At 40.5% G+C, this 26,616-nt stretch overlaps 1 protein-coding gene across 5 annotated transcripts in view; it reads left to right on the top strand.

Annotated features, from left to right (window-relative positions):
* PDLIM5 (PDZ and LIM domain 5) overlaps positions 1–26,616 on the top strand; it is a 128,354-nt gene that overhangs the window by 89,262 nt on the left and 12,476 nt on the right. For 3 of the 5 annotated variants that reach the window (XM_086463719.1, XM_086463721.1, XM_086463720.1), the window contains 5 exons: positions 428–514; positions 722–877; positions 1,757–1,888; positions 11,728–11,912; positions 25,465–25,639. In XM_086463719.1, coding sequence (XP_086319845.1) covers positions 428–514; positions 722–877; positions 1,757–1,888; positions 11,728–11,912; positions 25,465–25,639 — 735 coding nt within the window. The remainder of the gene's footprint in view (positions 1–427; positions 515–721; positions 878–1,756; positions 1,889–11,727; positions 11,913–25,464; positions 25,640–26,616) is intronic. The other 2 variants (XM_086463722.1, XM_086463723.1) reach the window with 1 other exon arrangement.

Raw genomic sequence — 26,616 nt, 5'->3', positions numbered from 1 at the left:
CCCCTAGGTGGAAGTGGAGAAACCAGTCATGGATAGGAGATTCAGTTGGAAGATGACTGTTGTCAAAAGTTGGTGACGTGGGGTGAATATAGTGGCAAAGCATGGAAGAAGGTTTTGTGGAGGAAGGCACAGCAAAATGTGCATAATGTATGGTGCTTTGATATTCCACGCTTTATTCACTGGCTTTCAAAGGTTAGTCTTCAGAGTGTTAACTTGTGTAGTGATGGGACATCCAAACTATAGTATTTATCAATATGGAAACTGTAATTAACACTCTGGGATATTAAACCGTACCTGTCCCTTTCATTTTAATGGGTAAGGAGGGCTTTTAAAAATATTTAAATGAACTTCTCCTGGCCTTTAGTTAGCATTGCCAGAGCAGTAGTAAGTGTTTAATGACTTCTCTTTTCTTGCTGCTTTTGGACAGGCATGAAGCATCTCTGCTTACTTGCGAAACAAATTCTTTCAGTAAGATTTCAAGCTATCAGTCTAAATCATCTGTGAGTCATACAAGGTAAATCTTTAAGGTATATCTACAGCAGGCTGCTAGGTGTAAGCGAGGTTTTCAGGCAGCTTTTTTGCATTTATATCTGGGAAGTGGTATAAAGTATAGTTGTGTAAGTGTTTGGAGTGTTTTGTTTATTTCTGAAATGATTTTAAAAAATGCACAGCAATCTGTCAATCTTTCCTGCTTTCTGTTTTCTCCTCTGTTGGCTCAAAGTTTCTGTGCTAGAAAAGTACTGCTGGAGAAACCTTTGGGAAGTCTGCCCAAGTTTGGACCTGCTCCTCTTCCTATTCTTTCTTCTTTCAAGCAGAGATCAAAAATTAAGAGCATGGCTGCTGCTGCCGTGTCTGCTGCCATTGCTGTCCAGGCCAGGTAGACATCTACTTTAAAAGGAACATTTTTATAGTTTGGTTTAATAAAGTTCAAACTCACACAAGAATAATTGATCTTTGACAGAGTTGCAAAATCTGCTCTTTCACAATAGCATGGTGGGCAAGTCGTTAGAGTATGTCCAAGGCTCCCATGCCCTATTTTTAGCTTAGCTGCAGACTGCTGCTCTGAACCTAGCTGAGTAATTCTGCCTTTCTGATCCTCATGATATCTGTACTGACTACGGTTCAGTCAGTAAACTAGTTTTAGATAACAGTTGTGTTATCTGGGTGGAAGAGAATAATCTACATCTTTCAGTAACTTTTAGATTCTTGGAGACAATAACTCTGAGTTCCATCTAAATCTTTATTGCATGGCTTTTTATAAAGGCTTACTTTGACCAGTGGTCTGAAGTATTTTCAATCATGTATTCATATCAGTAAATTTTTTTTGAGTATGCAATGTATGTATATTTATGTATTTCTAAATTATATGAATGTCCTAATGTATTAATCTATTATGTACATTATAAAACAGACACAAAACCGGAAATTAAAAAAGGATGAGAAAAAAGATTAAATAAACGATTTAATTTTTTTTCTATTTTACTTTATTAATGGTAAAAATAAAATAAATTTTAAAAAAATTTTCTCACACCCCAGTGGGTTGTTTTGTGCACTGCCTGCAGTATACGACCTCCGCTTTGGGGATGGCTTATTTAGACATAATTTCTGCATCAGTTATCCTAGGTTCAGTTTCTTCATACTGCTATAGGACTTACAGGCTTTTTGTAAGGGTTTTGGGGTTTTTGGTGGTCCCAGCCAACTCAAACTTTGTTTGGTCACCTGGTTTGTTTATGTGGTCTTTCTAAATGCTTGCTAGACTCTCCGAACCTAGTGCCTACCGCTCCCTCTTGGATGCCCTGCTCATCACGCCTGTCACTAAGCCTCCTCTGCAGGCCATTGAGCCCTCCAGGAAGTCCACAAGTGCTCTGGAGCTGCAGAAGAGCAAGAGGTATTGTCCGAGTGTGGTGCGTGATTGGCACTTAGGACTCGTAAGAAACTGTCTTCTCCACCTGTTTCTGTCATCTGCATGCTTGAAGCAGTCTGCTTGTCGTGGTCTTTGGCATGAGGTCACCAACCCCAAATCCTACTGGTTTTCACCTCTTTGCAGAACTAATCTGCACCCTGGTCCTGCCAGTGGTGTTTGTGCAAGTCCACCGTACTAAGCAAAGGTTTCCTCACTGGCATCTGGTGCCCTTCTGAGACACACGGTGCCGTTTGTGTTGCGTCACAAACCTCCGAGGGAGGTACCATCTCTCTAAAGATCCAGCTGGAGAAGAAACAAGATACTCAATATAGAAAACTCTGTCCAGGTGAATTATTTGCAACAGTTGCTTGAGCAAGTAAGCGGCATGTTAGGCTGTGAGGGCGCTACGGGAACAGAGCTGCTATTTTTCAAAGCTCACTTTTAATGTATAAAATCAAATAACTGGCATACGGTGCAGCAAATAACTATTTTAAAACTTACTTACTGCCTAGACTCTTTGTTCCAGCGCTGATTCTGTTCAGTGCACAGGACCTTTTGTTCTCGTTTCCTGACTACAGCTATGTTAACACTGTGGAAAGCTGCTTTTATGTTATGGGCTGCAGCCTCAAAGGCAGAAATCTATGTGATTATTTTACAGGACAGTATGTATTAAGTTGTGCTAAAGAAGAAATAATTTGTGGGTTTTTGTGTACTTACTTGAACTTTCACACTTTCAGAGTAAAACCCTTCTAGAGATAAGGCCCAATTATAAGCAGAGCTGAGAGCCACTTAATGTAAGCAATTTCTGTTGAGTATTAGATCTTTCCCTCCTGTTTCCTGGCTTCCAAGATGACTTCAGTCACTAGAAATGGCTAAAGTAGCCCTGACTTTAGAGAGGAGAAATGGCAGTTATTAGACACCAACAGACAATCTTAAGTTGTATCACATTTTTTGATGTTGTGTCATATCCGCTTTAAAAAGAAAAAAATAATATTAGTAGAATTATAGTGATATAACACAGCCTTAAATGCTAATTTTATTTTTGCCAATGAATAATACTTGTTAGGAAATCTTTTTATATGCACATCCAAATGGAAAACCTCCCCAGGAGTTCTGATACCTGTGCACCATTGGATGTCAAGGATGTGCTGCCAGCAAGACTTTATCTGTGGTGGTTTTTTGCTGACACTTCAGTAAAGGAAATAACGGTGGTGAAAATGAATTCCCTGGCTTGTCTTTTCTTTTTTCCTTCACTTGCTAATGTACATTGTTTATGGCATAAGCTGAAAATGAAAGTAGATTGTTAGAAGAATGGAAACAATCCCCTTCCTGACTCTGAAACTAGCTCTATGTTTATCCATCTTTTGCTCACCATACATGGAGAAATTGCCTTTGTTTTGAAGGTTTATTTTTGGACATGCAAACACTTATTTCTGCTAGAAAGTTGATATTCCCAAGCTGGGTCTGTCCAGTTGCTGTCCCTTATGAGTACGTGGGACTGCCCGTTGGGAGAGGCAGCAAGCAATGGAGAACTACTTTCATCCCGCCATAGTTAAACTGCAGTTTTGGAGGTTTTTATCTGTTTTGCTTTTCCAGCTGGCAGAGCTGGAGAGAGATGTGCCAGGGAGCCGGGTCGTATACTGGGAATACAGAGACCGTATAAGCCTGCCCGAAAGACCTTATCAGTATTAGATATATCAAGATCCAGGTTGAATGGCTTGAAATAAACGTCCACAGATTATTACGGTTTTGAAAATATTATTTCTGAACTTGTGAAAAATGAATTTTCTCTTAAACCATTGCAATAGCCAGATTATCCTGGTTCAGATTGCTGCGTACAGGTGGCATGAGGCTGTACAGGAAGCACATGATTTTCAGGCTGTTAGGGACATCCCAAATAAGATATGACCCAAAATTTGGGAAATGGGACTAGCGGTACTATTAGTCTGAGAACATTACGCATAGACTGCATTTTTGAAGGATCTTCCCTGAAGTAACTGGTGTTGATCTGAAGATACCATACAACATACAAGGGTAATGATTTCTGTTTTCCCTATTATCCTGAGCTGCCAGCACCAGTAAGTAGGGAGGGGTTTCCAGCAGGTGGAGCTGTAGAAATGAAGCTTTGTGCTCATTCCTAGTGAAAAAAGGAGCACAGCCTTGTTGTATGGCTTGAGAGACACGTAGGAAAAGGAGATAAAAGAAGATAACTTACCCTTACAATTTACTTCCAGTAAGTACATATTCTTATTTAAGTTCAACAAAGATTAAGCAAAATGAATCAATTATGTCAGGAAAAAAAAGAAAAATATAATAGATGTAAGAGAAATGTATGCAATGAGTGTGAGAAACTAGGTATTAAAATGTCTTTGCATTACTGTCCATCTAATGACATATTGTAATATATGCACGAATGTAATGCTGAAAAATTATTTTAAATGGCAGCTCACTTCATCCCACTACACAATAGTTGATAAGGAAGAAGACCTGAAATCTTATGTCCCATAACTAAAGAGATGAGTATATGATATTGTGTATAGTAGAGTAACTCATTCAAAAAACAACTGGCTCAACCAAGAAGGCCAAGTAAATAAGCTTAAACAACTTTGTGGTTTGTGTTTTCTGGCTCTATCTTGTATAACTTTGATGAAAAGATGATTAATCTATTTTACCAAGGTAGCTTAGGCTTGTTTGCATGATCTCTCGGGGAAAAACTCAAGAAGGTTGAAGCTATAACAAAAGCAGGGTTTCGATTTTGTTCTGCAGTAGGGTTGCTGCAGAAATGTTTCCCTTTTATCCCTCATTTCACCATCTCTGTTCCAAAAAGCTGGCTGTCTTAAACTGCTCTGTACTGGGTAGCTGCCAGAGACCTTGACCTTTTTGTGAGTTAATATCTGTTATTAACTGGCCTGAAGTGGTGCTGAACATCCACACATTTTCTTCCTCTACCAGACTTCTCAGAAATGGACTCTTTTTTTGGTGTAAAAGCCTTGCAGTCTTTCACTAAGCTAAGTGTTCATACTGGTGGCAGTGGAGGTAGCCTTACATTTATGGGGGATTGCATTTTTTTTTTAACAAATGACATATATCCAGTGAAGGAAATGATGTATTTAATGCCTTGCATTTCCAAGAATTGGAGCTCTGCCCTAAAATTAAATTGCATAGCAAAACCATGGGAGATACTAGTAAGAATGGGCATTGACATGGCTTTTGCTTTATCTACCTGATACTATGACACGTACAATTACATGAAAAGAAGATAGTCTGGCCTTGTGAGATAAACACTGGTGTTGACTCTGAGAGAATACTTACTCTGAAAGGTGCTTTGAATTGTTTCTGTTTAGAGCACTGCTTATGGAGGGGTTACATACTCCCTCACTGTAACTTGATATGGAAATACCTCTGCCCACGTGACTTTCTTTGCTCTTTCTTTTTATTATGTTGCATTTTCTTCTTTCTTGCAAGTTATTCGAACACTGCTAGGTTAACATGAAACATAACTACCATTTTAAAAAGCTGACTGAGACCATGGGTTTGCAGTAGGGGTGGGAAAAAGGTCAGCACTAAGTGTTTCTTGTCTTCTGTTTCTCTACTGTCACACCAGAAAACCCTTGCAAAAAAACCATGTTATTTTCCCCGTTAATGGGGTTTTGTCATCATTCTTGTACCTGTTTTTTTTCTGGTCCTCTATATATGTTGTCAGTTAATGTGTGTTTTGATACTGGACAAAATATATCATGTGATGTGTACAATTTAAGCAACGTAGCTTAAAACAAGAAATTTGAGATCTGAGATTCAAGTTTTGTCTCAGCTGAGCTAATACGTTGCTGTAATCGTTTGGAGAAGCATCCGTGTAACAGTTTACTTGGTCTTAGGGCAGACAGAAAAATTGTTCTTTCCTTACTTTGAAGTTGCAAAGTTTCTTAATATAAATGTTTCAAAAAGTTTGTATTAAAAATTCCCCCCCCTTCAATGCTGTATCAACTACTGTGTATATTTTAGAAGCCATTTATTCAGGTTTCTGCAGCATGCTCAATGCCTGCTTGGGGTTAAAAGTCTTAGTTTTTTGTTAAACTGTTTTGGTTTTAGAAGCCATAAAGCAGAATCAAGGCTATCCTATTCCACTTAGTTGTGCCAGAAAACAAGAAGAGTGATTTGCTCACATATTTTCTTTTTTTTTTTGGTCTTGTTTTTGTCTTTAAAGATTTAGTGTTCTTAAGGGAAATAACCTCACAGACTTCCTGGCCATCTGAAGAAAGCATTTATGGACTGTCATTTAGATACCACATTCCTTCTCCTGTCAGCAAGCTTCCTCAGTCCACAGGGGACTTGTTCCCAACTCACACAGTTGTTCTAGACAACAAGTGGGAGTTAAAATATCATTTATAATCCAGAGAACTACTAGGAAAATACTGATGTACTAGACTAAGCTCAGGGCTCAAGTGATGATGTTTACAGATGGATAACCTGGTATCTTGGGCTTGCACAAGGACAAAGTCCACCCAGACCTATTGAAGCTGCTTGGGAAAGTCTGAGAGACTTAGCCTTTGTTACTGTTCTAGTGGTGTTAGAAGTTATGTGACAGCAAGTTGCATTTCATTTTTAGTTAGAACCATAGCTTTTCCTTTGGCTAATAACATGATACATGGTTATCTTCTCTAAAGTGTGTGTGAAGAAATGCTAGGCAGCATTATATAGGAGTTTCCATAGAAGGATGGAGGTAGGTTTAGACATCTGTAGCCCCAGACCATGTCTTTTTCTTCTCTTGGATTTTGGGGAGAGAGCCGGGGATCGTCAGAAACTTCTTGAGTATATTCAGAAGGACTTCTCAGTTGAGTCACCATCTCTGAAGGTATTAAAAAGACCTGTAGATGTGGTGCTTAGGGACATTGTTTAGTGGTGGACTTGGCAGTGCTGGGTTGACGGTTGTGATTCAAAATTCGGATCTTCCAAACCCCGCTTGCTTTCTAACACTCCTCACCGAGGTGGGAAGCTAGGTGTGGCTGGGTAAGGATTCCGAGATGAAAACTCAATAACAACACAGTGTTATTAAGCAGGCATTCTTTACTGCAGCACTGGGCAGCACTGGGGATGCTCCACCATAAGTGTTCCAATGGGTTAGCAAAACACACCGGTTCATATACACAAAAATCATACATATTCATTAGATTTCCTGAGAAGGGCAGTCTTATGGTGATGAGTTCCCGGAATTCATCTACATGGTCCAAGCATGCACAGTAAATTTAGGGTTAGGGTCTTTTCATCTTCCCGTGGTTGCTCATAGTCATCCTCATGCTAGTTGAATCTTCCTTCTTGAGCACAAGCCAGGGCCCCTTTTCTGATGCAACCTCCTCTTGTAACAAACAGCGGTGTAGATGTTTGCTGGGCATTTCCTTAACGTCTGGCACCTGTAGATAGCTTTGTCTCCTTGGTGTCAGGCAAGATGTTATCTATTTACCAACTTTGCTCAGCAAATCGCTAAAACCATCCTTGTGGGGGAAGGAAAACTCAGGAAAACGAAGACACAAGTAAAACTAAACAGATCACAGTGAGGCCTAAGCCAGAGACTGTCAGAGTTTAACTCTTTCAGTTGGACTCGATCTTAAAAGTCTTTTCCAACCTAAAAGATTCTATGATTCTATGTGTTCAGCCTTGTCTTGGTGCACCTGATTTTGGGAAGGAAAGGGGGGTGTTATGAATGCAAATATCCCACAGTGATCTCTGAAAAACTGGTGCTCATTTCACATGTGACCTGGACCTGCTTCCTCCCCTGCAGGTTCCTTGCCTGTTGTCTCTCTGTAGCATCCAAGAAGCTCTCAGTGCCATGTTCAGTGATGGAACAGTCACCTGGCAAATGTGTTTTTTCTCCCTGTCCTCCCACCGGAAAACAGAATGTAATAGAGTGTGTGGTATTTAGGGAGGTAGATGAGGAGGAATAGCAGAGGAATTATTGCTTGCTTTTTAGCCTGTTTTCACAGTGCTTTTGTTGATCAGGAGGGGGTAAGTCTGAGGAGCCTGTTGTGTGCTCTCGATAAAGTTTTTTTCCATACATGTCCTCACTCTGATAGAATATGGCTCCATTGTGGGGGAGGAGTTGTTCTCCACAGACATTCAGGAGAGTATGTCATGTACAAGCTAGCATATGTCAAAGGTGTCTTGGGCTTTCTTCTTTGCTGAACTTTTTTCTTAGACTGTTTTTGCAGTATCTTTCCCTTATAACCCACTTCCAGGATTATTTTAATTAAAATCTTCCCATAGCTTATTAGTTAAACACATCATGGGTTTTCAGGACATGAGACTCTGAGTCAGTCAGGCTCATGTTACACCATTCCTTCCTTCTTGTGGTGTTGAAACCCCTTGCCCAAAGCTTGACAGCAGAGCATTCACATCTTGCAAGCGACATCATCTTTCTTAACATGTGTAGGATTCTTGATTGCATTAGTTTTCATCATGGAAAACTTCTGGTTTTGTATAAGTATTCATTAGGTGGAAAAGGAATCATTTAAGAATTATGACACAGTGTTAAAAGGTTAAGGCTAGAGTTAGAAGGTAGGCTTGTCTTTAATAACAGTACAAGTGTTTTGACATGGAAATGTGCTTGACCTGAACCTGACTTATGCATGTCATCTGGGAAGTCTGAGAAAGCTGCTCATGCAGAACTTGGTAAATATGTAAGGTTTATCATGCCTTCTTCAGTTTTCTAGTGAGGACACTGAAAAGCAGATGGGAGCTCTCTTCCATAACCTATCAATTTCCTTGGATTTCTGTATATTTTGTTGTCTCTTTAAACCATGTATTTTCTAGGTAATGGGTTAATAATAATAATCTTGAGTCATTGTACAATATCCTAGTGAGTTACAAAATACTAGCAGGGCTAATTGTGGGTATTGTACAGGCACTTTGTAGAAGGTAAGTGTGCTTCTGAAAAGATACATAGCTATGTTTATAAAGATGGATAAAAGTAATTGGAGTTTGAGTGTTTCTCAGTGTAGAAGAACATAAAGTAAAATGTTGAGGAATTAGTTTTGAAGCATGAATTTAAAGAAGTTCAGCATTTAAAAGGTTGAACATCTCCAGGGTGCAGCACTACTTTTAAAGTGAGATGGATCTACCTTTCTCTCTACAGAGAATGCTGCACGTGCACTCCCAGGCAAGTGTGTGATTAGAGGCTGTAACTCAGGAAAACCAGTGTGTGCAGTATTTCCTGCAGCCCACCACAGGTGGACAATATCACATGGGAGAGACTTGCCAAGCTGCAGTAGCAGCCTCCCTATAACAGGCTGTAGTGCCCGCTTGAGTTTATTCAACTCTTGCTTGAAAGAACAAGGTACAAAGTACAAAAGGTGTCAAAGACCTATCAGAAGTTTTGCCCTGAGGCCAACATGATCCCCTCTGTGAGAGTGGTGGCCTCAAGCTTTTCCCTTGGGAAGCTTCTCTGTAGGGTAGGCTCCTAGCATGTAAACCACCAGAGGTGATAAAGAAAAAAAAAAACCGCGGGTGGTTTTATAGCTGGGTTTATCATTGTCTTTTAGTTTGGGGTCATTAGGATTCACCTAATTTCTAAATGAAAGCCTAAGTGTCTCCAGTGATCTGTTACTTCAGGAACTAGCATGCCATGTCATTCACAAGCCTCAGAATTAAACCGCAAAAATGGCAATGGAGATACCAATCAGCATTACAACTAGCCTTGTGGATATGTGTGTCTACTTCCTCACCTGTATCTGTAATAAGGCTGCAGTTTGCCAGCAGCACAGCTAGCCATTTCTACGTTTTTCTGTCCTCCTTCTGCCTGAAGGATACCCTTTTTGCTTGTTAAGTAGCCTCTTCTATGTAAAGACCGCTGCTGACTTAGCAGGATTTTCTTATTTGTGACAGATGATTTGTATTATTTATGATTTATATGTTCCAGACAAAGGCAGTAAGGAGATTCTAGACCTGAAAAGTGATTTGTCAAGTGGTGATGGAGAAGGAGGAAGCTTTTTTTAGGACCAACAGTGTTTTGAGGAATTTTTAAAGTTGTAATGGGGCTCTGACCTGGAGCAGGTTTGGTGAGTTAACTGTCAAATGTACTCAACAGTATAGAAGGGTGTTTCTGTGACACTGAAGTGGCAATCATGCACTTATTTCATAGTGGAAGCAAGTCCAAAACTACCTTGTCTTCAACCACTGAGCTGCTACTTCATGTCAGAGGATGTCTGCCCATCCTTTTTCTTTCAGTCTGCAACAGCACTTTTATACAGTGTATCTCCACTGCCTCAAAATCTGTTGTTAAAAAGACTTGCATCCTAAGGCTTTAAGGAGTCTAACGCGTACCTTAAATACCTCCATTTGCGCTACACAAATGTCTTTAAAGATCTTTAACATTTGAAAGTAACAATGCAGGGTCTCCCTTTGTGCTTCACTGGGCTTGTGCACGCTGTGTTTAGCAAATCCATCAGTTTGGCACAGCTACCACTGTTACCAAGAGCCTACAAATGCAATAGCTGTTACTCATTAAACTGAGCGTTCAGAGATATTCTCTAAACTGAATTTTTTTTTTATCCCTTACCCAGAAAAAGATTCTGAATACATCAATTATTAACCCTGTGAATCTAGAGACAAAAAAGTCAAGGTTATGAACTTGCTTGCATTTTGGCCTCATGGTGTGTTCAAGTTCTTGCGTGTCAAATGGGCAAGGCAATGTTGTGCGTGTGCAATACTTGTAAAGTAAAAATAGCTCAAGAATTTTTAGTTCACAAGTTTGGCACAATCTATAATTCTGTGAATGACCCCGGTGAAATACGCGCGATGCATGTGTGCTATAAATTTGTTTTGCTTCAATAGAGGAAAGAATATAAGGGTTCTAATGTGTTAACTGATGGCTTTCCAGATGCACAAAATATGTATTTGGAATTGTTTTGGCTGGGTTTTGAAACGCTGTTGAGTTAATTTCCTGGTTTTGTGATCCTCTTAGTTTGCAAATGACCTTTGTTAGCAATTACTCCTTTACTGTGAAGATTTTTAATGAAAATAATTGTTTTCAGCTTCCCAAAGGCAAAGATCCATTATACAAATACTGTTACACTGCATAAAAAATTTGTTATGATAACTTTCTCATTCTTGAAGAGCCTGTGGAAATGAGAAAAAAAATTTTCTTGCTGGCAATGTAATTAGTAGCTACTTACAGGCTACACGAATTGTGATTCAGTGCAGTTTTCATCATGAGTGTTTTTAAATAGTTAAAAGAGTTCTGATAACCCTTAAAATACAAAAGCAGCTGTAGACTGCTCTAAAGTGGCAATATAATGTATTGTGCATGTTGTTTAATGAATAAAGAAACTTACATCTCTTTTAAAATACTTAATTGCTTGATGAGCAGTGGCCCATAGAATAAAATTGCATTTAATTCAGTCACTTTTAGATTGATGATTTTTATTAAGATCTACAAGTGTAATCTGGCTATATAAGTATTTGCCTACTCTCCAAGAAAAAAAAAAAAAGTATTGGAAAAGTCTGGGAGTGTACCCAATTTACAGTAGGGGTTCTGCTTTAACCTGTGACATGCCAACACTTAATTATTTTAAATGGAAATTGTGAAGGGATGTAGTTGTCTATATTAACTTTTGGCAGAAATTACTCAGGTGTCCAGTACTTAAAGAAACAGCTTGAAAATGTAGCTTCCGCAGCATTGTCCTGGGGTGATGACCCCAGCATCAGTGATGACAGAGTAGTGGGTGATGCTGTGTTGCACCAGGGTGCGGGGATGTCACTCCACATCTGTTTCACAGGTTCTCTTTTTCTAGCAAGTAATTAGTTTTATTTTTTCCTCCCTGCTTTCTGAACAGTGATTCCCTGGAGGCTACCCAGCCCTCTGCTTTTATGGCCACCTCGGCAAGGAGCGTGCCTGCATGCCAAGAAGATGTGGACCCAAGACCTGCCCCCACCAGCACCACGCCTGCTGCAGCCCTCAAGCCGATGGGACCCCCGGGTGCTGCCAAGTACTCGGGCTGGCAGGCTGCAAACCAAGCAGGTAACTTTTAGAGAGGCTTTTTCTTGCTCACTTAAAGACCTTTGGATAGCTCAGGGAAACGTACTTCACTGTGAGTGTAAAAACAACAGTCTTCAAATGGCTATTTGTGTTTTGAGTGCAGTCCAGTTTGTTTAGAAAAGAGGAGAAGAAAAACAGATTTAGCAGTTTTTGTAAACCAGTAGCCCTTTGTAAGTAGCCTCATAGATGTAACTGGTTTTACAAACAAGCAAAATCAGATGTCTCTGACCTCTATTGAAAGCATATATACCACCCATATATATATACCTTGCAGTTTCAACTTGCTGCTTCCCATGTGACTGTAACTTCAACAGAATGTGTTCCATGCCATTTCAAGGGTGAGAATATCAACAGACATGTGTTTTCCAAGTGATCTTTTCTGAACTAGATGCTAAATTTGGAGAAAAAAAAAAAAAAAAGAAAAAGGAAAAAAACACACTAAAATATGAGTGGTTATGTATTTGACGTTTGTAGATTTTATTTGAGCAGGATGCCAGAGTATTGCATAGGTTTGTGATACAGAGATTTGTTTAAAGGTGGGTTCTTGCAAGGACAATTTACATAGCTACTACCTTTGAATGTAGTTTGGTGATTCTTACCCCTTTAAACCCATACCAAAATGTCTTCATAGAATCATAGAATCACAGAATGGTTTTGGTTGGAAGGGTCCTCAAAGATCATCTAATTCCAACACCCCTGCCATGGCACGGACACCTCCCACTAGACCAGGTTGCTCGAGGATCCATCCAATCTGGCCTGGAACACTGCCAGGGATGGAGCATCCACGACTTCCTTAGGCAACCTGTTCCAGTGTCTCAACACCCTCAGGGTGAAGAACTACTTCCTTATATCTAGTCTAAACCTGCCCTCTCCCAGCTTCCAACCATTATCCCTCGTCCTATCACTGCAGGCCCTTGTAAAAAGTCCCTCCCCAGCCTTCTTGTAGGCTCCCTTCAGGTACTGGAAGGCCGCTACAAGGTCTCCCCGGAGCCTTCTCTTTTCCAGGCTGAACAAGCCCAACTCTTTCAGCCTGTCCTCATAGGAAGGGTGTTCCAATCCTCTGACCATCTTGGTAGCTCTCCTCTGGACTTGCTCCAGCAGCTCCATGCATGCTGGTTTCTTTATGAACACTCCTATGTGATAACAATATCTACATTAAGACATGCAATGTATGTAATTTTCATAATACTACATGCAGTAATTTGGGGTAATATTTTAATGTAACTTGTTTCTTAAACTGAATCAGTCTTTGGTGCTGAGCTAAACTTGAGTAGTAATTTCAAAGTAAGGAAATCTGTATTACTAGTTAAGCTCTAACTGCAGATTTTTCTTGTAAGAATGAGGTGAATATTTTTGATTCTCTTTCTAACAAGATCTAAGATGCTAAATAGCACACTTTTTTTTTTTTAGTTCTGTTAAGGTTTTCCCTCTTTAAAAGAATATCCAGTCCAGAAAAGGAACTACAGAGGCCTTGACATAAAAATAAAGATAAAACATATGGTGTTAATGCTGTATGTGTTGTAACGGCTTTGGCACATCTGGCTAAATGACTTTTGTGCTTGGTAACAAATATATGTATTTTGTTTTGGACATGCAGTTCTGCTAGCAAGCCTCAAGATGGCAATACACTGCCATTTCTGTACTTCCCTGTTAAACATAGAGTATATTCTTAAGGACAAGGTAAAGGGGTAAATCATTAGAGGGGAACAAAAACCCAACTCTTTTTAAAGTTGTATTTTTCATAGCATGTATACTTAAGGCAAATATTTGTGGGAATATGATAGTCCTGCATTTTTGTAAGTGACTGTGCTCCGTGTTTGACATAACTCTCTCTCTCTGTCTCACAGAGTGGTAAGTTAATTTCACTTGCACAGAAACCACCTGTCAGCTTGGGGTTTCAGTAGTACCACACCCATTTTCGGTATGTTGGTAGGTGTTTCGCTGCTAAATCCTATTAGCATGCTTAGTATTGATACAAGTTTAATTTTTGAAGTAGACTTTTTTTTAATGATGGACGCATGAAAGAGAAAGATTTAGGATTAATTAAATGACAATTGATTCTATACTTCTCTGTTCCCATGCTCTTGGATAATGTGAAAATCTTTTTTTTTTTTTTTTTTTCACATTAGAGGTACTGAGTAGGTAGATGAGCGGGAAAGCCAGCCAGAAAACTTTTGGATTTTATGTTCCAGAATAGCTTACATAACCCCTAGAAATTCATACTGATAGAGAAGCTGGTGGAAGGCAATGGTTGTGAGGATGTCAGCTCTGTGCTGCCTTGCTGTAGGGTCCTGAGATGCGCTGCTTAACTTACAAAGAAGCAAAGTCATTACACCCTCCAAAAACATTGGGGAAGCCAGAAATAAAAACTGTAGACGAAAGAGGCATGGAAAACTCAACGTTTCCTAAAATGGGGAGGTGCAGGGGTGAAAATGCAGCAGTGTGAATGGCAGCTGCCCGGGAATGAACAGGAGCAGGAGAAGGTACGATGTCCTGGGTGCTGGAGGAGCTTCAGTTAGCTTTTGCATCTTAGGAGCATGAGGAGACACGTGGTACCACAGGAAGCCGGTCTGCACTTGTCCCCTGTTGCTAGAGCTGCTCATGGAAATGGTGAGGGAAAATGGACTGTTTGGAGATGTGAAAAAGCTCTTGGGTTTTGTTCATCTTCTACATTATCTGACTTCATCAGTCTGGAGGCACCTTCATCAGTCTGGAGGCACCTTCATCAGTCTGGAGGCACCTTCATCAGTCTGGAGGCACCTTCATCAGTCTGGAGGCACCTTCATCTTACAGCAGAGTCTGCAAACAAGTGGTGACATATCTAGCACGCCTGCTAGCCTGATTTCTGAGTTGAAAGGAAGCATTTCATGATTTGATTGAAATTCCAACAGTTGTCAAGGTGCCGGAGGCTTGTCCAGAGGTTAGGTGACAGGTTTCACTGTAGGTCTGCCCTGTTAGACCTGCCCTAGGCTCAGCTCTGGTTTTATGTGCTGTACATTGCCCATATTGTTCGAGAAGTCAGTAATGCAAAACTAGGAGTTAGGAGAGACCTAAGCATGGTTACAGCAGAGATGGGATCATCACCTTTTCCTCACTTTTATTTTTGTAAAAAATAGGCCTGTTCAAGGTTTTGCTGTACCTGAGCTTACTCAGTAAGGCTGAAACCAGCAGTCTGTCGGGTAAAACTGTTACAATAGTTGAATGATCTGATAAAATTAGTCAGATACTGATAAAAAAGAAAGACTATAACCGTTTCAGGGCATGTTCAGACTTAAGTCATTAATTCTGCTGTTTGTTTGCAGTCTGTGAGCATAAGGTTTTCTTTAAAGTAAAATTGCCAATGTTTCACAGGCCAAACAAAATTTGGCTTCATAGGTCGTTCATAGGCCTGACAAAATTTTAAATGAACTAGAACACCTTGATTTCATAGTTGAAGTCTAGCTTAGGAAATAATTAGGAGGAGGACATAATCTTATGCAAATGTGTATATCAGTATGCTATTAATAGCAGAAGCTTATTTGGCATACAGTTTTGTAGCTCTGATAGCACTCACCCTTCTAATGAATATTGTATATAACACCAAGTGGTTTCCATAGCAAAGCAGGCATGTCGCATGATTTTGTTTGTGTCTGGGGAAGCTGTAATCTGCAGTTTGATCACGTGGCATGAATATTATCAGTGAATTTATTTATTAAGATGTGTGACTACACGGATCAGTCATTTGGTCAGACAGCAACTTCTTGTTTATTAGCTGGAATCTTCCTCTTTTGGGTAGGCCATCAGAGAATACCCTTACCTTTTTTAATTAAGAGTAGCATGGTTTCTTTTTTCCATTTCTGTTTAGGGTTCGGTGGTTGTGGGGTTTTTTTGGTTTGGGGTTTTTTGGTTTGTTTTTTGTTGTTTTTTTTTCTTTTGAGATTGTGCAGAGATGCCTAAAGGTGTCAGAGGGGTTTTGTTGGAACTGAGGTATGAGTTCCATGGATCTCTATTTCATGACCTGGCAAGAAAAAGGCATGGAGGAAGAAGATGGTCTAAAATTACTGGCTGAGATAGTGAACGTGTAGATGTGTCAGGCACTGGGTTTCTTTGTAGAGAAGTCAATAGTGATCTAAGTGATCTCAAAGTGATGATAGCACCCTTGGAGCTGAGCTATCCTCATCTGCTCTTGGGGGGCACTTGTGAAATACCCATGAACCCTTCTACAGTAGTCACCCATTGTGAAGGTAACAGAGGTTTTATTCCCCTTTGGAGTAAAATACTGATATTACAGGGTTCCTCAGTGGTTCAGTAGAGGAAATAAGGGATGGCTGCCTCTTTTAAGGCATGGGTAAGAAGCTGGATAAGCAGGATAAAAGCCTTGTTTGTCAAACAAACAAACGTAAAAAGTCTGATCTTTGGCACATCAGGTGCACAAGGAGTTGAAGATGGGGAGCAGATGGGATGTGCACACAGTGCAGCAGTGGCATTTGTCTGGCCAGTGGTTTCCAAATAATGTGTTTGCTATCGGCCTCTCTTGTCTATGTTGTTAATTTTTTCAGTTGTTTAAATAAGTTACACTGTGGCTGTAACTGTGTGTTTAAGTGTACAGGCTAGAATTTCTGATAATTCACACTTCATTTTTGTTGTGCTATGATACTCTGTTCAGAGGGAGAATCTTTTTACAGATTGTATTCAATTTGAAAAAAAAAAAATATCCAGAACATCCTAGCTACAGCATAGTGAGTCATATATTCTGCTATTTGATAGCTATTACTCTGCGCTTATGTGGCATTGCTCACCCTCGAGGAACCCCAAAGCGTTTTCTAGTCCCAGTACCGTGTGCAAGCACACAGTGCACGCGCAGGAATGGCTTTCACCCGCCACTGCCATGCAGTCACTTCTTGGGTGAAATGTAACAGCTGCTTGTCAGCACGCTGTAATACTCCACAGCATCTTGAAAGGAAGTGAATAGCACCATGGCAAATTGAAACTGCTGGGACAATTTAAGAAAGTATAATTAACCAATAAATGCAGTTACACAAACTGGAGCGTGGCCAGGAGACGAACAGTTCTCGCGGAAAGCCCAGCAGGATCTGCAATGGTCAGAAGTGGTCAGGACTTCCAATGTTAGATTTCTCACACCAAATCACATCCTCTTTCCCACCATCTTCAAATTGCTGCTGTTGGAGGGTGAGCTGCTGGCGCAGCGGGGACTGGAGAGGCTGAGCGCCAGCCTCAGCGCTGCCAGCGCCGCGTCCTGCCTTCCCCTGCAGGAGCTGGGCAGGCAGCATCCTGCTTCATTCGCGAGGGTCCGGCAGGATCACGGGGGTCCCGTGGTGAGCTGGTACAGCTGGCGGCCAGAAAAGCTGGTTTGCTGCTTAGTAAGGAGGGTTTCATTGTGATCGATGACCTTTCTTCCTCCTGGGCTTGTCAGCTGGGTACAAGGATGGGACGGGGAGGGTTTGTGATCGAAGTGTCCAAAGCTTGCAGTTTTAAGTGACCAGTTACCCGCATGTGCCAATTTCCTTATTCCAAGGGTGTCTCTCAGCCTGATACTACTGGGATATATAATGCCCTTCCAGAAGAGCTGCTTGGGAATGTCAGCATATTCTGCAATACCCACAACTGTCAGTTGCGTAATCCCGAGCCAGCACATGTGTTAAGCACATGCTTCCTTCAGCAGAGGGAACACACTTGGAAGCTAACTGTAAGCATAAAAAAATTGCTCCCCAGGCAACTTTGTTTGAAAAATTCTGCTGTTTCCTTGCAGTTGTTTTCATATGTTTGGTGGACTTGGATTTACTATCTCTGGAGGTATCCTTAGCATGCTGTCTTGTGCCTTTTTTTTTTTTTTTCTTCCCTGTTTCCTATTCCCTCGATAATATTAGAACTTTAAAAGCAGAAGAAAATACAAGCCTGCTTCTAAGTGTGATTTGACATCCTGTCCTGCATATACTGATAGTTCAGGTCTTTGTCGTCTTCTTTGTGACTTACACTGTAGAGGTTTACTAAGGAAAATGGGGTAAAAATCCAGACTGTACCAGACTGGGGAGTTTGTCCATAAGGTCAAACAGTATGAAGCTGGGGAGAAGGAAGGAGGCACCAAGACTTACTGGGCTATAGCAAAATGCTTGTCCTGCCAGTGAGGCCTTGCTCAAGATTGATAAAGGCACTTTTTGTCCCTGTTGGCTTTGTTTTTCTGTGTTTCATTTGTAATTACCCCAGCCCCTATCTCAGTTCTGTTGACCTTACAGGCCACAATTACTGGGTAAGTTAAGTTGATGGCCCATCAGCTTTAGGAATACTTTTGCATGGAAAAGGCAACCAAACTATTGTGTCAGCGTCACCTTGTTCATAAAGTTCTGCAATTTTGTTTTTAGGGCCATCTCATCCCAATTTGTTTCCTATTTGTTTTGTAACAGGAAATTAAAGGCAAGACTAGTTATTGTAGGCGTTCAAGGACCTATGTGCCCGTTGAGGACCATGGTCTGAACTTGCGCGAGAAACTGGAGTAACACTACAAGTTGTTAAGGCAAATCCTTACCTTGTTGGTGAGGCCTCTGCTAGGAACAGTCCCAAAACATAAACAGTTCCAGCATTTTTCACTGAAAAAGGTTGTTAAAGATTGCTCCTCCATGATGCAGTTACCATTCATAAAAACAGAAAGCATTGTCTGTAAAAGTGCGTTTTGACCTGTCAATCATATCAAAAGCTTCCTGATCCTGGTGTATGGACTGTTATTCTTATTAATTTTTCATCTAATCTAAATGATTATATCAACATGTGACAGCAAACCACAAGAATTTATTCTTACAAGTTAAGTAATGTGAAGTCACTTAGCCAAGCAAAACCCATTGTGAAACCAGAGTAATTTATAAATGTCAACCTTAATTTGATGGTAGTATGAAATTTTAACTCCTGCAGACATGGCAAAAAAATGAACATGTTTCTAAAACTTGAATGTTTATATTTAAGAAGGTACAGATCATAGTAATGATTCAGAAATGTACCACCTACTTGTTGGAGGCAAAATGACCTTGTGTACCTCACTACAGGATCTACTGAATGGAAACTCAACTTTCTGTTACAAATATGACCTTTGACAATTTTCATGTGATTTGATGTTGCTAAATTCGTGTGCTGTTCACCAAGCTGTGCACTTAAACTAGTTGCATACATAGATCAGATAGATACATGCTCATTTCTCTAGTCATATAAACAGAGGTGAAGACATTATTTGTCTCTGTGGCTATTTCACACCCATTGAGTGGGATCATTCACCAACTTTCAACATTAGATACCCATCATCTTTGATTTCTTAAAAAGTAACTGGCCTGTTGTCACAGCCTGACTCGCTGGATCAGTTCCCCTTCATTCATTCTCACCAGCTCAGAGCAGTGATGTGTCCTGTTCAGATGTGCAGCTGTAGGACATCCAAGAATTATGCCTGATGTTTGTTCAACAAATGAACAGTCAATATTCCACCGGTCATTGCAACCTTATCACTATTCAATATTGAACACCAGCTCCACAAAACTGGCAGATAATCTGCGTGTGGGCAAGACTGGACAGCTGTTGAGGTCAGAACAGGAGCTAAAAGCGAAGAAGGCAAAATGTTATCTGCAGAAAGCTACCAAATGCATTTCTAAACTGTTGCTCCAGAGAAGTGAAACACTGTTGTGCAGGTCTTCATTTCCTCTTTCTTCTTGAAACACGTTTTTGGTAAAAGTGATGCCAGTTGTGCCAAATTTGTGATGGTATGTGATGTAAGGAAACAGGCTGAGTGAGCTAAAACCACCATACTCATTTTAATTAAGGTGCTTTACAGCTAGTTTAGCCAGAGCCTTTCCAGTTGAAAGACTAGTTGCCAGTGCCAGAACTAGCCCCTCCAGTTGCAGGGGTTTTTGAAATTGGGCCGGGGTGGCACCTGTTGTGATTTTCCATGGGACGCATAGCAGCCTTTGCCGGCATTTAAGGACATGAAAATGGTTTAATCCTTCCTGTCCTGCCCTTAATCAGCGGTGGGGGGTGGGGGGGTTTAGCTCTGACTATGCTTCCAAGTTTCCCTAGGAAACAAAAGGAGAACTGCTGAACACAGGGGTTTGGCGTTGGTGTTGGTTTTTTTTTTTTGTGTGTGTGATTTTTGGGTTTTTTCCTCCCCTCTTGCTTGTCCTGTAGCTTTCTCCATTGAACTTGTGCGATTTCACACAGGCCTGGGAGTGGATGGGGTGTTATATACAGCTAATGTAACAAGCTGACAGCCGAGCTTTTCAGACACGCTGCTTCATCCGGCCATCTGTTTGGTTTGGAGGGAAGGAACAGGAAGATTTCTTACTGTACAGATACATTAAGAAAAGTCAGAAAATTGGACGTATGAAGCTGTATATTTTCCGTTTATAATACAGTAGTTTGATAGCAGCGTATAAATCACTGAGTTAGAACACTTTAAAATGAAGTTCTGGCACTCCCACAGCTTAAAGTAGCATTGTTATTTATAGATATTACATGAAGTCTGATGTTATGTTTAAGTGAGCATTAAACAGTTCAGGCTGTTTTATTGTTGCTATGCACTGGAGAACCTCTGTCAAAGTGACTTTGGCACCGCTGTGTATCCGCCTTTCTCCCTTTGTCTTCCAAACCTTTTGCCAGTGTTTGCAGTTATCCGTGTGCTCAGCGATGGAACAGCCTATTGTTAGTCTAACGAGGGCAAAGTCACACTGGGATTTTTGAAAAAGAAAAAAAGCCACTTCTTTACCTTACCTAAAACTTTGTTAAATATTAAACTAGCCATACCAAGGAGTTTAATGAAAGCAAACAGTGAGGGTTCTAAACTTAAACCTAATAAAGTAGAAAGTTAATATCGGGTACAGAGTGTTTTCTGTTTTAGAAAAGCTGGCTATGACAATACACAAGTGCAAATCAATGGTGCTTTAGAAGGTTTGGTTACAGAGAGCGAAAGTGAAGCAGAGCCTGTAAAATGCCACAGAGGTTTGGCCACAGAGATCTTTTTGTGACTCCCAGAGAACCCAAACCTCTCTGGCACTCAGGGTAGAATAGCTCCTGATGGGATGTATAATTCTTATAGCTTTTATTTATTGTATTTACTTATAACTTATAATTCTTCAGAGCACCCACGAAAGTTGCTGCGCTTTGTCCCACTTCAAGCAACAGAAGTGGTGCTCAGAAAATACATGGGGAGATTGTGTTGCAAGACAGCTGGGGTGGTTTCCTTTCCCATCCCCACGTGGTCATCGTTAGAAATTAAAAATGTGCGTACACCTCACCAGATCTTAGATACCAGGGCACCTCCCCAGCACTCTTTGAGAACAGAGCTGCTGATGGGATCAAAAATCATGCATGTAAAATGTAAAAAACAAAGTATAAAGCACAAGACACAGACTGACTGCCAAGAGTTGAGAGGTCTTTGCTTAGATTGAATGTAATAATTTGTACCTACTTTGTTATTACTGGTGAGCCCTGGTGAAAGCTGCTTCTTACGAGAAAAACCTGCATAAGTTTTCTGGGTCTGATCTCTTCTTTAACTCCTGTGGTTGTGTTTCACTCTAAAAGGTTTCCAAGGGAGTAGGGAAGAGAAAGGAGAGGAGGAGAATGCGGGAACTCTGAGAGTGTCCCCTTCCTCTCTGTTTTCAGGAAAAACATCTTGTCCAGCACAGGAGCATTAAACTTGCTGTCTAAGTAGAAGGGGTATCTGGAAACAACAACCAGAAAACAGACCTAATATTTGAGATTCTATACTTACAAGAGGTGAAATACGGTTGGAAAAAATACTGAGAACTCATATGGATTTTAAGTAGCTAACTAATAGTGGAGATTTTAAATAATAAAAAAACCACAACAAAACAACAAACGAACCAAACAAACAAAAAGGGTATCACCAACAAAAAAGTGCTCTGTGGGTTGCAGTGGAAGTAATGAGCCTTTGGTAAAATTACTGGAGTGTTAAAGGCATGTTTGTGGCCTATGGAAAGACATAAGTGGGCAATAAAAGCTGTCCTCCGGCTGGTGTTCAGATGGAAATGAGGAAGATAAGAGTGTGAGGCAAATCAAGCAATGAGAAAGGGAGAATGATCTATGGTGAAAGAAAAACTAGCAGAACAACTGTGGAAGGTTTACAAAGAAACCAGTGTAATAAATGTGTTGAAATAGCTATTACTGTACTTTACTGATTTATTTTCTTTAATAAGAGTATGGATACAAAGGCAATGGAAGCAGACTGAGTCCTCTTCTTTAGGCTGAAAAATCTGAACTGAAAGAAACTTGTGTCCACTTCAGGACAGGAATAGAGGGGATTAATACTATGCAAAACCAGCAAGGCCTTAATGTGAATACCAGCAAAGAGGAAAATACCCCTTGAAAGAATGCTGAGGGGACAAATTGTGAGTATGGGCAGGGAGCTTCCTGGTTTTACACTAGCCTCGAGATGGAAGAAGAGAGCATATAATAACATGCTTTAAGGTCTTGCTTTTCAAGGATTTTTGAGCAGGAGGCAACCTGTTCTGTCTTAGTTCTCAGCTGCTGATGGCATCTGCAGTGGTCAATTAGATATTGTTCCATTCATAGTAGACCAAATAGTGACATAAATTAAAAAATGACAGTCAAAAAGCCTTTTAGAACTTAGTTTTTGTCCAATATCTAAAAATATTCTGACAAATATAGAAGTATCTGAAGGCTTAGGGCTTATTTGTTATTTCCCTTATTCTGTTTGCATTCTGGCTGTGACCCCATAGGAGTCCTGATCTGCTGAAGGTCTTGGCGTTGAACTTGAGTTCACCGGTTTCAGTGAAAGTGGAGTGGATCCATTTGCCTTTGCTGGTCCTCGACGCCGAATGCCCAGCTTGGTTTTGCTTAGGGCACAGCTCTTGCTTAACACAGTACGAATTTGTGTGGTTTGTGTTATGATACACTCAAAAGAGAGGTTTTGTTTTAACATAGGGTCATTAGTAGACCAAAGTTATTTCCCAAACCGATAGACTATCTCCTTTTCTCCTTTTTTTAGGGCTTTGAATAACTTAGAAATGACTGTCTGTGTAACAACTCCGTAGAGAAGGTTTATGTAGACAAATTCTGCTCCTAGCCAGTAGTAATTTTAAAGTGAGGTAGTGTTCATAAAAACATCATTCATAAAAGTAGCATTAATGAAAGCTGTAATGAGACCAAAGAAACAGGAATAATTGTGATGTTTGTACTTCCCCCCGCCCGCTCCCCACTTTAAGCAAGCAGAAGTACTTTTTTAACTACACAGTGCAAACAAGAGCTATCTGATGTGTCTGAATGGGCTTTGGGATTCAGAAGATAACTCAAATAGAAATTAGTAATGCACTAGAAGCTGTGCTGCAATTTGATTTATGGCAAAAGCAATCTTCAAACAGATTTGGGTTTAGTGTGTATTTTTTTGTCTTCTCATGAAGTGAGAACTGAAAATTAGACTAAGCCATGTGTGATGACAGAGGAGGAAAGTGCTATTAATCAAATCCACTTTTGTTTATGTCTTCAAAGCCTTTCTGCCACCTTTTCCATTTTTATCTGTTCCTATGTTTTCGGTTTAGCCAGCATTTATAGTCTAAAATGAAGTACAGTAGCAGAGTGACTTGCTCAAGATAATGTGCTTCTATTCCTAAATACTTTCTACTCAGGAATGCTGGATGTTTCTAGAATCAGGATGTTACTTTTTCAAGATATTGCAAGCTAATTATTCGTTAAATATAATCCATAGTCTTGTATTTAAAAACAAAACCAACCAACCAACCAAAACCCAAAACAAACAACCCCCCCCACACACAACAAAAAACTCCCGATGAACTGGTATACTTTGTGCTACTGCTGGTACTGAAAAAGTCCCAAAAATATGTCAGTCTTGAAATGACCTGATTTGAGAAAATTTGATGAACCAGTTAGACAAAAAAAAGGTGCATGACTATATTACTTCTTCATACAGAGGAAGAGTAAGCAAAAGTAGGTATCGAGCCCCATCAGTGGATTAATACCAAGCATAATTACAGTACAAAAGCATTGGTGTTAAAAAAGATTTCTCTTCCAGCTGTGTTGCCTTAGCCTATGAATACCCATGAGTAGAGGGGAGGGTTTGTTAACTAAAGTTCACTGAATTGCTTTGATTCAATTGTGCAGTGTGTAGCTATCTTACTTCAGTAAATACCAAGGGATTGGCATTTCTGTTGAACTTTCTGTGTATTCACTGTCACTTAAATTTATCTTCTTTGTGGGTTAGTATGCCGCTCCCATTTGCGCAGGGAATGCAGTGTTTTACCTGAAAGGTTTTTGCAACTTTTCTATAGGGTGGAGGCTGATCAGCGTTATATTAAGAGAGATAAACAGTTTTTCATCTTTTCCCTGGAAGATGAATTGAAAGATGAGAGAGGAAGACTAGCAGACAGATTAACAGCTCCACAAACTGGTTTATTTTACAAAGCTACGTACTGATGCCCTGACCTTGCATTGGAGAGCTGCATCATTGCTACAGAAGCATCATCCTGCACTGTCCGATGTGTCTGTCCTTGCTTGGTTGTTTCTCTCAGATCTTAGTTTTGCTTTTTGGTTTACAAGTTTTAGTACGGCTGCACTAAAGCCAAGGCGCTGAGTAAACGCTCACAGTTTCTCTTGCCTGTGGTTACAAACAAAAGGCTATGGAAATGTGGGGGTTTTTTAGTGTACTTGAAAAATAAAAAGAATTCTCTACTTGACAGGAATAACTACTCCCATAAACTCATGTTGTAGCTTGTATGTTACCAAGGTACATATATCAATAGAGGAGAAAGAAAAGCAGAGAACTGTTTGTTTCTTCATTACCCTTGGCAACGGTATTATCTGTGCCTTTCATTTTTGTAAATGCATTTTTTGTGCTCCATAAAAGCTTATGTCTATTCTACGACTCTCAAAACCTGAGCACAAATGCAAGTGTGTGGATGTATACATTTCTGAGAACATCAGGTTTTTATTTGTGTCATAACTTTTATAAAGAGGATGTGAATGTGGCCTTTGGAGTGCTTCGAATTGGCAGTCTAGTGATCTAGATTAGTGTTTAAATTCGATGTAGAAATATGTTTTCCTTATGCAGTACTGTATTTTAAGTTCTTGTAAATGTTGCATTGAATGTATACTCTTGTTTAATCTGTTAGCAATGACGTATGATCTATTGCACTCACTGTAAAATGTTTTGAGTAGGTATGTCATATTCTCCTGTCTCTGTTCATATGCTGCTTTTGTATCTAAAGCAAAATAATACCTTCACAGGTTGTATATTCTTTTGCCTGTCTTCTCTAGTATGTTGAAATTTGCCCACTACTTCTACAAGTTGGCCAAAACCATCCTGTGTTACTTTAGAGACATTTCATAAAATAGGAAGGACTTAGTTGGGGGGAGGAGGGGAAAATAAGTGCTTTTTTATTTGTTCATTTAAGCAGGCAGGTATACACTGGACAAAGATGTTAGGCAAGTGTTACTGCTTGTTTGTATTTCAAGATAATTTACTTGGTACTGAAAGATTGTCTTCTAAATGCTGTTGGCACTCTTTCCCCAGCTCCTGCCAGTGGGTGGACATCAAACAGTATTAAAGCACCTGGAGCAACTGCCCCGAGTGAAAAATTTGCAACAGCACCTCAGCTAAATGAGCAAGACACGTTGGTTCAGAGGGCAGAGCATATTCCAGCAGGAAAACGTACTCCCATGTGTGCGTACTGTAATCAAGTCATCAGGTTTGTATCTATTTGCTGGGTATACTCTTCGCTGGGTAAAAAACTAGCTGGATAGCTGGGCCCAAAGAGTTGTGGTGAATGGAGTTCAATCCAGTCGGTGGCCAGTCACAAGTGGTGTTCCCCAGGGCTCTGCATTGGGGCCAGTTCTCTTTAATATCTTTATTATTGATCTGAATGAGGAGATCGAATGCGCCCTCAGTAAGTTTGCAGATGACACCAAGTTGCGTGGGAGTGTTGATCTGCTCGAGGGTAGGAAGGCTCTGCAGAGGGATCTGGACAGGCTGGATCAATGGGCCGAGGCCAATTGTTTGAGCCTCAACAAGGCCAAGTACTGGGTCATGCACTTTGGTCACAACAACCCCATGCAGTGCTACAAGCTTAGGGAAGAGAGGCTGGAAAGCCAGCTGGAGGAAAAGGACATGGGGGTGCTGGTTGACAGCTGGCTGACTATGAGCTGGCAGTATGCCCAGGTAGCCAACAGCATCCTGGCCTGTATCAGCAATATCATGGCCAGCAAGAGTAGGGAAGTGATCGTGCCCCTGTACTTGGCACTGGTAAGGCCACACCTTGAATACTGTGTGTGGTTTTGGGCCCCTCACTACAAGAAGGATGTTGAGGTGCTGGAGTGTCCAGAGAAGGGCAAGGAAGCTGGTGAAGGTTCTAGAGCACTAGTTGTAGGATTGTCCGAGGGAACAGGGCTTGTTTAGCCTGGAAAAGAGGAGGCTGAGGGGAGACCTTGTCGCTCTCTATAACTACCTGAAAGGAGGTTGTAGTGGGGTGGGTGTTGGTCTCTTTTCCCAAGTAACAAGTGAGAGGATGAGAGGAAATGGCTTCAAATTGTACCAGGGCAGGATTAGATTGGATATTAGGAAAAGTTTCTTTACTGAAAGGGTTGTCAAGAATTGGAACAGGCTGCCCAGGGAAATGATTGAATCACCATCCCTGGAGGTATTTAAAAGACTGTAGATGTGGCACTT

This window comes from Leptosomus discolor, chromosome 4 (genome assembly GCF_034619465.1).
Source record: "Leptosomus discolor isolate bLepDis1 chromosome 4, bLepDis1.hap2, whole genome shotgun sequence".
Classification (NCBI taxonomy): domain Eukaryota; kingdom Metazoa; phylum Chordata; class Aves; order Leptosomiformes; family Leptosomidae; genus Leptosomus; species Leptosomus discolor.
Note: the sequence above shows the minus strand (reverse complement) of the source record. Positions and strands in the feature narration are given on the sequence as shown.